General features: G+C 40.0%; 1 protein-coding gene across 10 annotated transcripts in view; it reads right to left on the bottom strand.

Moving 5' to 3' along the window:
• The window catches only part of MAP3K4 (mitogen-activated protein kinase kinase kinase 4), a 117236-nt gene that overhangs the window by 23119 nt on the left and 81797 nt on the right, over positions 1 to 12320 (bottom strand). For 6 of the 10 annotated variants that reach the window (XM_089922235.1, XM_022562189.3, XM_089922234.1 and 3 more), the window contains 9 exons: positions 12146 to 12229; positions 10459 to 10725; positions 8949 to 9098; positions 6809 to 6970; positions 6184 to 6317; positions 5569 to 5647; positions 4669 to 4747; positions 1339 to 1435; positions 382 to 525 (listed from right to left, as the gene is read on the bottom strand). In XM_089922235.1, coding sequence (XP_089778361.1) covers positions 382 to 525; positions 1339 to 1435; positions 4669 to 4747; positions 5569 to 5647; positions 6184 to 6317; positions 6809 to 6970; positions 8949 to 9098; positions 10459 to 10725; positions 12146 to 12229 — 1196 coding nt within the window. The remainder of the gene's footprint in view (positions 1 to 381; positions 526 to 1338; positions 1436 to 4668; positions 4748 to 5568; positions 5648 to 6183; positions 6318 to 6808; positions 6971 to 8948; positions 9099 to 10458; positions 10726 to 12145; positions 12230 to 12320) is intronic. The other 4 variants (XM_089922232.1, XM_022562205.3, XM_022562209.3 and 1 more) reach the window with 4 other exon arrangements.

Below are 12320 nucleotides of genomic sequence, written 5' to 3'. Positions count from 1 at the left end.
AAAACAAGTCACCACCTAACGGTATTACCTAGAAGTCACCTTTGAGCGACTCCTCAGAAACTCCTCAGGAAAGGCACTGTTGGCCAAGACTCTCCTATCAGTGGACCGGGCCCTTTCCCCTGGCACTCTCTTCATGGGTATTATGAGCAGAGACTCTGGCCATTTTGGTTAACATTCGTGCCGAAGAAGCGTAAACATCAGGCAGATTACCGACTTGGGCTGGAGCCTTGGGACCACGACCCCCCACGGAGGGCCCCTGCGCGCCACACACCGCGGGGAAGCAGGCCCCACGTGTCCCGGGACACATCCCCGAAGCTGAGGTCACGGCGGCCGCGCACCCGGGGGCGGGGGGCGGAGACGTGGCGCTGGTCGGGAGACTACCTGGTCTCATGGGCACTGCTGATGGGTTTGGGTGGCGCAGAGTCGCTGCCGGAGGGGCCGGGGCGACCGCTGGCGGCGGTGGCAGTGACAGTGGCAGCGGCGGGGCTGCTGAGGCTCCGCGTGTCCGCAGGCACGCTCCGGGTGCTGGGAGGAGAAGAAGAGCTTCAGGAACACAGGTGAGACAGCGGATGGGCTCTCACGTGGTTTCCATTAAAAATAAAGTCGGGCGAGGAAGCCAAAAATAATTTTCAAATATAAAATGCAAACTGTTCTTTGAGATTCAGGTCTAGGTATGAAAAAGAAAAATAACTAATTTCGAACTAATTATTTTCAACAATAATTGTGGTCCTTTCCTAGCAAGTAATGTAAAAAAAATAAACTTTTAAAAACTGATTATACAGGGGAGAAAAGATGCTCACTACTTCAAGATGCAGAAATGCCACCACATTCAAAGTAAGTATTTTGAATGTACTAGAGTTTCCGAACTCACTTTAGAATTTAAGTTGCTTCGTAGTTACATACACACATAAAAGTCAAGACTGGAAGGATCACTCCAGTTTTTTCTCCACTTTTAAAATGACATTTAGTTCCTTTTTTCAAATGTTCACCATGCTATGCACACTCAAATTTGTTTTCCTAAAGTTATTTTTCAAAGAAAGGAAAAGAAAGAATTATTCCAAAGCTGGAAAGCATTTAGTAGCTTGAGGTTATAAATAAGCTGAGAAACTAAGTTATCTTGAAAGGTGCAAGTCTGTTTTAAACTTGCAGGTCTTCTTTTGTAACTAAGGCACTGTGGTACGTCTTCAAGATAACGAAAATAAGAGCTTTGTAAAATGTATAAACAAGAACACAGAAAACAGTATTTGGTATCAGAGCAAGCATCAGCAGCTCTTGGAGCGTCGGCACGCACATCAGAGAAGAATCCATAAAGCAAACAACTAGACAAGCACCAAATACCTGAATCCCTCTGGAGTTGGGATAATCAGATGCGGGTTAGGAGGGTCGCTATGGCATCGTGGTACCTTCACAGGACGGGGGCTGTTCCGATGAATGGCTGCCAGTGAAAAGAGCGACAAACGCAACTTGTTAAGGGGTCAGCAGGAAACTGTAAAACCAGGCAATTCAGTGGAAATGGGAGGTGGCTTATTTTGCTGGTGATCAAAATAAAACCATTTATGTAAGTAAGAAAATCGTACTACATACACAAATGCTGGGAAAATGTCACTTTTTGAAAGTTAATAAAATTATATTACACATTTTAGAGACAGGTGAAAATGTGGTTTCTGTGGCATTTCTCCACTAAAAGGTTCCTTATGTTGTCTGGACGTTTAAAAAGATTCTGGTCAGGGGTGATACTTCAATAGGTCCTGAGTTGGGGAGAGGTCACTGTCATTTTCCTGAGTACTGGGAGTTTTATTTAATTCCTTTAAACCAAATCAGGAGGATGGACACTGGTTTAAATTGATTATTCTTTTCAGAACATGTTTTCTTCTCTTCTTCTTTTAAATATTCTGGTAGAAGGTAAATATGGATAAGATTTAAAACAAAATTTAAAAACTAGGTACAATTTTAACCAAAATTTAAAAAGAGACCTTACCTAGCAATTACAAAAATGCTGACAATTCTACTTCCCCAATGACTAAATGTAACTAGTCATGGATATGATATATTTTGTCTATTTCTCCCTAACATGTTTTCCTCTGATTTTTAACTTTGTTTTAACCCTCCCTAGTTTTTTTTTTAAATGTCATATTTTCTCTTCACGTTAATAATTTTAGTCTACATATACACGTTTTATTCTAAATATGTTTATCCTAAATGAAAATACTTCTTCATGGTTTTTGTTCACTTTTAAGAACACTACACAGGAGAGAGAGGAGTACCAAAAACGCAGAGATCTGAAGGGAAAACTTGCAAAACAAAAATCAAGTAATTGTTATGAAGAAACCCAGGCAATTTGTATCTCTGGCTCATTATCTCAACTACCACAACCTTAAATGGAAGTAATTCAATAGGAAATTCAAAGGCAAAAAGAAAAAACAAAAACCATTTGGTGAGAATGCTGGTGTCTCTAATGCAGCAAACGTACTGAGAACTACTGAGTCAAAAATTACTAGAAAATTTTCCCATGAAGGCATAAAAATAAAGACATTCTGTTAAAACACACACACCCACGTTTAACATTCTTCATTCGTGAAACAGAACATTTCTTTTAAGAGCATGTATATCTAAGCGCCACAACACCGTGCTACTTCATTGAAAAGAAAATCCAAATGGCCGATAAACATAAAATAGATGCTCAAATTTCACTAGTGGCGAACATTTATCATAGAGATGTTTTTCATGGCAAAACTAACCAAACAAATAAGGAAATGGTGGAAACAATTGTAGAATAACCACAATGGACACAGTGTAGCCACTAAAGAGAATGAATTGGATCTATACTTGTTGACATGGAGGGATTTCTACAATTGTCAGAGATTAATATCCAATGTGATCCAATTTTTATACAGTAAATGGCAGGAAAAAAAACAATGGCATCTGTGCTTGCATGGTTATATGGGCATGAAGAAAGGTGTAGTAGAATGCATCCGTGTAATTACATGAGTATACAGAAAATACAGAAGGTTCTATACCAGACTCTTACCATCTGCTTACAATGACAGAGTGTCTATCTACCCATCCTTATGAGGGTAGAGCAGAGGGAGAGAAAAGAGTAAGCAGCAACAACGACAACAATGTGCTCTCACTTTCATTGATTTCTCTCGTAAGGAAAGAGCACAAAACCAAATGATGACTCCTGCCATGTGTAGAACGCTACAATTTACAAAATGTCATTACATTATTGAACCCCCATTAGCATCTGATTTTAAGCATTAGTAGGGGAGGCGCAAAGATGTTCAGTGAGCAGCGCCAGGTCACTCAACTGCCAGGCAATCTGGCTCTCCGTCCAGTGCAGTTTCCACCAACCCAGTGGCTGGGAGGACGAAGGCCAAGTCGTGCCCACAGAGAGTGCTGCGAACCGACTGTCCCGCCCGCAGTGTGGGGCCAGGCAGAGTCAGCGGCTCACATGCTAGCAGTGACTACCTGTGGACTATGTGGGTATGAGGTTTTTTTCCCTTTGTAATATTTTTCTACATGTATGTTTACTACATACATTTTCTACGTTGTAATTTTTTTCTACAATGAAAATGATTCCTTATGTAATAAAATACTTCAAAGAAGTAATTTTTACTGATTATTTATCATTTTTCTTAGAGAAATATTTTGGGAAATCAGAAACTCAAAGTATTTATGATAGATAATACGCTTAATCAAAAGATTGATGAGAATATAGCACGTTTTATATAAAATGTTCAAATAGTTTTATAAATGATAACTTTCATTTCATTAGCAGCCTTGGGAGAAAAAGAGGTATAAACTGGGTGAATTTTAAAGATAAAGAAATCAAGCATTAAGACCTGGTCTACTAAACTTTCAGTAGCTAGCAAGTACCCTTTAAGATACAGCTGCTGCTCAATCAATTTACCATTCATGAATTATTTTCTTTTGTGTAAATGGAATGTTTAAAATTTCTAAGTTTTCATTTTTGGTTGTTTATTACATATAAATATAGTTTTGATTTGGTTTACTATCTCAAGAATAGGGTAAGACAGCCGTTTTCTGATACATACTTTGTTTTAAAGTTTCAACATACACTGTAAAGCTACATATCAACTGGAACTGAAAACTGTAATTTAAGTATATTATAGCAGAACTTAACTTTTTTCTTTTTTTAAGTAACACCAAATAGGAATTGGGGGGGGGCAATTAGGAATTTTCTACGTTAGTGAGGATTGGGTACTTTGGAAAGCTGTGAAGAAAACAGATTCATTCTCCTTCAAAAGGTGAGAAAGGAAGGGCAGAACAATTATACTCACCCACCTGCAGCAAGAAAGGCCTTGCTTCTTACCAGACAACTATTTCTCTAAGTCTCTCCTCCCCAGGGGCAAAGAATTTAGGGAGGGGAGAACAGAATGAGAGTGTTGGTGTAACAAGAAAAAACCTGTAGTTTAATACTGTGGGCAAGCATAGATCACCTTGTGCTTGCATTTTAATCTTCCTGTTAAATTCAGCAAGACTACTGTGGAGTTCTCTGTGTATACACCTCATTCCTGTACCTTTCATTGTCATTTTCCTGAATATTCTTAGAGAACCTCTATAGCATTTTAAATAACTGCAATGATGAGACAATGTGCTCACCCAAACCAGTAGGTTCTAGGAGAGACGCTCTAACTGTTTTCTTACCAAGGTACAAACCTGTAATAGGACTGTGCGGCTTTCCTATTACATGGCCAATGCATTCATTCATCAGGGCTTGTAAACTCTAGAAACCAAAGGAAATGGAAAAGGAAAAGAGAAAAAATGTACACTCAATTATATAAGTCGCACAAATTAGGCTTTCGGTATATTTAAAAGAAAACAGGCTATCCTTAAGTAAATATTTTCAAAGTTAGTTTAAAAGAAAATAGGTATAAACATAAATCGTACATAATTTAAGATTATATACAATTCCACTTTTTATCAGCTCCCCATAATGCAATGATGTACACAAGCAAAGGACTCCTGTAATCTCCTCTACTATTTGGAGGCTAAAATGAGTGAATTCACATTTGAACAACATCTTTCTGATCTGATGGAATTTATCTGGATACTGGTAATAATATTTAACATTTGCCATTATGCTCTATAATGACGCACACTGGACTTGCCTGGCGGTCCAGTGGCTAAAACTCTGTGCTTCCACTGCAGCGGGCGTGGGTTCAACTCCTGGTTGGGGAACTGAGATCCCGCGTGCTGCACGGCGACTAACACTGAAGTGAAACAGCTATTCCTTGCTCTTCATGGAGCTGCTAAAAAGCAGCGGCACTTTACAAAATACAAAACCGACACGTGTTTTGTAAGTGCCAGGCTGCACGAACAACTGTACACTGACGTGGTCAGCTGGACAACAACAATTGTTATAAAAAGAGCACTGAACGTCCTACTCTGCTATTAGTGCTTTAACCTCTCGGCATTATCATGACAATTATGTGAAAATATTTCAGAACCGCTTTTAAATTAATAAAAAGATACACAATCAGAAATAGAGAGTGATCAACTTATTTGGGTTTTTTTTAAGGAAAAACACTTTAGAATATCCCATACCAGGAAGTCATCTTCTGGTAAAGCTGAAATGAAAGCAGGTTCAATGGCTTGCAGGAAGTCAAAACCTTGAGTTGCCCACCTGTCACGAGGAAAAGTTCAAGAGTCACAAAACAATCAAGCAAACGCCATAGTCATTTTAGTCTATACAATCCTGAAAAGTAATCTGATTGGAAAATTACCATCTAGGACAAAACACATTTGTGTCTCTGTCATCTGCCTCGTGTTGAGTAAGTGTACATCATGTTTTGAGAAAGACAAATAGCTTTTTAGTAAAGGAACAGGTTACCAATTTCTTTTCCATTTACACTAAATAAGAGGCATAAATTTCATGAAGGAGAAAAGAAGATTAGCAATCAGGAAGACCTGTCCAGGGAGAATGTGAACTGCTTAAAGATAACTCATTTTGGAACAATTACAAAAGAAAAAGCTTTCCAAGAGTTATGGGGGTTTCTATGTAAATAGGTTTGTTTTTTAAAAAAGGAAGAAAAAAACTGATCACCAAAGAGTTCAAAATGCTTTTTATGTCATCTGCTCAGAAATCCCACATAAAATATAAGAATGAAGTATCAGCAACCCCACATGGCTCATGAAGGAGCCATCCTACGTGGTCATTACCTGGGTCTTGTCCCTCTACCACTCTCACATTTAGTCAGGACGTAATTCATCCATTTCCGGGCAAAGCTTATATACTTGTCTCCTATCTTCTGTCTAAACTCGCCAGACATCAAACGAACGACTTCTTTATGATACTGTAAGAAGGTTTCACGTATATCAAGATTAAGAAGAAAACCATTACACAAATACCTAAACACTATAATGCTGTTTAAATGCCATTTTTCTAAAAACGAAAAGCAAAAGCCAATGAACTTTACATATTCTAAAAAGAGTGTGAAGAGTTATAGAGAAAATAATGTCTTAAAATGCAATTTCACAAATGTCTTCCTCATAAGTTGAAATTAAGAATATGCTTTTATGATATTAAACATCTCTTCAAGAAGGTTTTTAAATGTAAGTGGATAGCTGTTAACACAAAATAAAAACTGAGTAAATATCTGACAGTTTAAAAGTAACCCAGCATTTCTGATATTCAGCAGGGATGTAAGATGACATTCTTGACTAAGCTGTGATTACAATAATGAGATCATGAGATTTGCTGTACAAGATTCCTAATGCTTTCTGTAAGTAAGTTACAAAGCAATCGCAAAATTGTACTGTGTTTTTCCTCTTATTTTGTACCTACCTCGAACCCAAAATTGTACCCTTGAATCATGGCTTCTCGATAATACTGCTGCAATGTAGCAGATTCAGATTCATCAACTTCAGCGTCAAATTCTGAAGTGAACATGTGGTCCACCCGGTCAATGGCATCACTTATTCTGTTGCAAAGCTCTAATGCATCATTCTAAAGAATCCCAAACCATAATTAATCCGAAGTGAAACAAATCACACAATACTTATTGTATTTTAGAGGAAGATTTCTTTCATCATCACACAGACATTGACCATTGTAATATATTCCAGTCATATTTATTTTGGTTATTCAAAAGGAATGACCAAAAATAGAAAAAAAATTAGTATTTTCATTTTTATTTGTATTAGGTATTCTTAAAAACTTATGAAATACAAGAGGAAAACAGTCCATTTAAAATGTGATGCCTAATTACAAGGTGGTCTTTGAATAGATGCTTACAGCTTCGTTATTTCTGCCTGTCAACCACCAGTTGTTTTCTCCCCTCGGTGGTTGCTCAAGTGTAAGTACGGTTTCAATTCCACAGAGTGAACTATGATTTCTAAATGACCTCCACAGTGTTATTAGTCGTACTGTCCTTCTTATCCCCCTGCTCAGGGGTTCTCAACCGAGACCAATGTTACCACCCCAGGGGACACTGGCAACGTCTGGAGATATTTCTGGTTGTCCAAACATGGGGTGGGGGGGTGTTGTGAAATCTACTGGCATCTACTGTGCAGAGGCCAGGGATGCTGCCAGACATCTTACAACACACAGGGCAGCTCCCCCAAACTAAGAATTATTGACTGACCTAAAATGTCACCAGTATGGGGGTTGAGAAACCCTGCCCTAGCTCAAGCTTTGTTGTCTTCCCTAATTAATAGTACAACAGCTCCAAATTGGGTTCCCTTTCCACCCACCCTTAAACACACACCTTATGTACACGTCTCTATCAGGTAGTTCCTCTACATAGTATTCCAAAATATTCTTCCAAAATCTTTGACAATTCTCTGGGGCTTAGAAGATGACATCCAAAATCTCTCAACAGCCTGATTTTTGCCCACCTGATTTTACTAACCTCCTCTCTCACTACTTTCCACTGTATACACCAAGATCCAAGCAAATCAGACTGCTTGATATTCAGTGAGCCTTCTCATAACCCTGATCCTCAGACACCAATGCCCAAATGTTTCCCTTATCGGTCCCTTCCCAATTTGCATCTTTTGAAATACTCCCAAGCTGAAATGCCTCCATGGCAGCAATTCCCAGATGCTACTAGGAGGATCTAATCTCTCCCTCCTCTGTACCTTAGTGTGACAGTTTAGATCCTTAAGGCTACAAATTCCTTAAGCTCAAGAATAATCAATATCTTATATAATTTTGTACTCTCCAGAATTCATTAACTCAAACTAAAAGAAAAAACAAAAGTCCCCTGCCCTGCTATCTGAGTGGGGTGACAACCTGTAAGAAAGAATGTTTATAGACAAATAAGACAAATCAGATTGACAAAAGGAAAACAAACGTTTATCAAAACTACTTGTAATTTCAAGAAGTCCTTCTTCTTCAAGAAGTCAAGCCTTAATGTGACTGAGAAGACTGATGGGCTGCGGGAAAGTGTGCATGAGACCAAGACTGATAAATGGAGTGCAAAATAGGAAGCAGGTGAAAATGGGAAATAATGGCAGAGAAGGCAAGGCTCTGCCTTGTCACGAACTTGAAGGCCTTTCTGCCTGTCTGCAACTAGCTTTCTCAATTAATTTGACTGAACGAAAGAATAAATAACTCTTCTTTTAAATTACACATTTTTGACTTAAGGTGCCTCTAGTAAATACTGGTAATTGCTAAAGGAGAAATAAACTTGGATTAGGAATGAGGAGATCTAAAAGTCCAATACTAACCAACCACGTGACCATTAAGAAGTCATGTGACGATTCAAATTTTTATCCTCTCCAATTCTAATGTTACACAGTTCCAAGAAAGAGCCAGGAAATTTTTAACTTAGACATGGGGAAAATGGGAAGAGAGGGAGAGTGGGGAGGACACTGTAAGAGTTCAAGTCCCTGGAGTGACTTAAATTATAACAAACTGATTCTTCCCTAGCATTACGCCAAACGTAAATAAATTAGTTACGGTAGAGTTGATGGTGAAGTACCTTCAGCTGCTGCAAAGCCCTGGCGATGACGGGCTGACTGGATGTCTGCTCCTGGCGTAGCGTCATGAGTCCTTCAGTGGACTGCTGGAAAGTTTTTCTGTGAATTATGAGATGCGCAGACTCCATGACAACTAGTAAAAGATTATCCACCTGGGAGGAAAAGCAAGCACAGGGCTTAAACACAGACCCACTTAGTTTTCCACTCTAGTTCAACCCCCAGTCCCAAAACAAGACCAACCTCAGGGCCACCAGGCCAGCAACCATCTGATCAGAAAGTAGCTGTCAAGCACAGCTGCTCCCATGGAGCAGCACACTGCAGGGGGCACTGACGGTTCTGATCTCCAGCGCAATGGGGAGGAGTCCCACGGAATTATGTGGGCATGAAGTCTTTGAAGTATGCTAGAACTCCAAGAAATTCATTACTCCTGGAGCAGAGTGTGTGCTTGTGTGTGTGTTGAAGCAGCATGTGGAGATAGAAAATGCAGGAATAAGAGTGGGATGAGATGAGGGGCCTTGCATGAAACAGAAATCAAGACTTTATTATTTGTATTCTTGAAGTGATGGTCATTGCAGTGTTTTGAGTAGACCTGTGATGAGATGTATGAATTATAAGGATCATTCTGGAAGTACCAAAACAAGCAAACAAATACAGAATTGGAGGGAGGGAAGGCGAGGGTTGAAGCAAGGAGGGCCCTGCAACAGTCCAGGAAAGGGATGATAAGGTCTGACCACGGCAGCTGCTCTGGGGATGCAGAGAAAGGCTCATTTACTAGAAAGGCTTTGGTGCTGGGGCTAGTGACTAAGTGGAAGTGGGGGGGAGGCTGAAATTATATGAACCGTCACATCCTGGTTTAAACAACTGAGTGGACAGAGCACCAGTCACTGAGACAGGGAATACAAGAGAGAAGGCAGATTCGTAGAGCTGAGGGGACAGTTGGCCAGGGTGCCCAGCTCTGGTCTGGCTGAGTTCGAGGTGCACGTGTGCACTCACCACCGCTGTTCCAGAGCTGAACACAGAGGCATGAGGAGGCTTCTTACAGTTTGAATTACTGAGTTACACAGATTGTCATGGGATCCCTGTTAGGTAGGCAGGTGAAAACCTTGACTACAAAAATGAAAACTTAAGTAGCCAGCAAATCAGAGTACTTGGAGAACTGGGATTTCTGGAACTACAAGTTAAAGGAGTAGATAGCTCCCTTCAGGTCAGGGGTGGTTGGATCTAACTACATACATGGCTGCAGCAAGGAAAGATATAAATAAAACTTTTCAAATATTTTGGTATAACTGAACATACTTAAAGAATTTGCCCGAATATTTTAGTACAATAATGCTACAAAACTATCTATCAAAACATCAACGTCTATTTTGGGGAAGTGGATACTTGAGAATGCTTAAACCAATCATTCATGAGCTGCTAACAATTCCTTTTTCCTAAAAGTATTTTGAGTAAGCAATACCGCTTCCAGGCGGGGTGGGGAACGGTGGGGCAGGGACTGGGAGTGAGACAGACCTGCATGCTTCTCAAGGTATCAACAGTCTCCACCTGAGGCACAATTTTGACAGGCTGTGCCTCCCACGTGGCCCAGCTGCCATCTGAGTCCTGAGTGCGGTCACTATGCTTGGTTAGAAGCAGATAGGCGTCAATTAGTAGTTCGTAGGAGTCTTTCGAGCAGTCCTTCCCTGCGGCTGCGTTGAGTAGCTGCAAAATAATACTCTTCTCCTCAGCAAGGGAGTCTGGGACAAACACCTGCAAGTTTTCTAAGCCAGGAATTTGTACCTGGAAAAGAAACAATCCAAAATCTGGAATTAAAGAACACAGTATATTATAGAAATGTTATTTGAAAAACAAAACAGACCAAAAAAAAACCTAGAAAAAGTCAAGTGGGTTTGGGCAAGGAGATGTGGGAAAGGCATTAATTAGAGCTATGAAGGGAACGGCAAGTCCCGTCGTCCCTGGGCATCCACAGAGGCCTGGTTCCGGGAACCCCTCGGATACCAAAATCTGTGGATGCTCAAGTCCCTTATATAAAGTGGCGTAGTATTTGCACGGAGCCTATACACAACCTCCCGTATACTTCAAATCATCTCTGGATTACTTATAATACCAAATACAATGTGAATGCTAGGTAAACAGTCGCCAGCATGTTGCAAATTCAAGTTTTGCTTTTTGAAACTTTCAGGAATGTTCTTTTCCTAACTATTTTCAATTTGCAGTTAGTTGAATCAGCGACTGCAGAACCCGCAGATACGGAGAGCCGACTGTAACTCAGTTCAGTGTGACTGGAGGAGGGAGAGTGTGACTGTACTGGGGGAGAGGCTTGGTAAAGTTTCTCCGCATACAGGGAATCCTCCAGTTTCTTTATTTTCAACAACAAAGAGAACACTCATCGGGGGAAGAATGTCAGCCTGAAACAACCTCAGTGAATGCCACTGCAGTGCAGCTTTTATGCAAAACTGCTCCCGCAGAGCAACGCCCTGCAGTGGGCACTGGTGGCTAGGGTCTTCGGCACCAGGAACAGAATCCCAGGGGAGCATATGCCGCACGACGTCTTTGAAACAGAAAGTCACCTGACTCAGTGAAAGGCAAAAGATGTTAATACAGATCCACTAATTATTCTTGACGGGGGCACCGTAAAAAGCCTTTTAAAGATCACTGGAACAAGGGGTACATATGTGATTACGCTGTGCAAGTCACACATAAACACATGTGGGATATAACCTCCCGTGACATCATACACAGATTCTGAAAGTACTAAGCTCAAACAGCTTACATGGGAGCAAACATGGTGACTCAAAAAGTGGGTCTAGTGATGGCCAGGACACTGACGTCAAAGATTCACGTAGAAAATCCGAATTGTTTCAGGAAATGTGAGGGTGAAAAAGCAATTACTTAAAAGCAACACATTACGTTATAGACATTATTTTAAATATATATGTGTAACTAATTTGATAAATTATATTGTATGAGTAAGCGTTTGGGGTTTTTCTTCTGTATTCTTAAAACAAGTTAGTAAGTCAAGTATGAAAAACTTTTTCTAATTGTTGCATTGGGAAACTATGGGACAGCCTTAAAACTGGGGTCCACATATGGACTGCAAAGCCCAGAATATTTACTATCTAGACCTTTAAGAAAAAAGTCTGTCTGTTTTAGAGTAAAGTAAGAAAGGTAAAATAATTATGCCACCTTAAATACATACCTTAACGTACTGTTTTGATTTCAGGACATCCAGAAGGTCTCTAACTGGGGCTGAAAGTATGAACTCTGCAGCTATTTCCAGGTCCTAGGATCACAGTTACAAAGAAACTTCTTTAGGGTTAGCTTTTTAAAAAATAAAAGAAAAGTAAGAAAAAAATAATAATTAATTAGGATTG

The sequence above is a fragment of the Delphinapterus leucas genome, chromosome 12 (assembly GCF_059928025.1).
Source record: "Delphinapterus leucas isolate spDelLeu-1000000601 "Yukka" chromosome 12, BTC_Dleu_Yukka2, whole genome shotgun sequence".
Classification (NCBI taxonomy): domain Eukaryota; kingdom Metazoa; phylum Chordata; class Mammalia; order Artiodactyla; family Monodontidae; genus Delphinapterus; species Delphinapterus leucas.
This window is presented reverse-complemented; position numbering and strand designations above follow the sequence as displayed.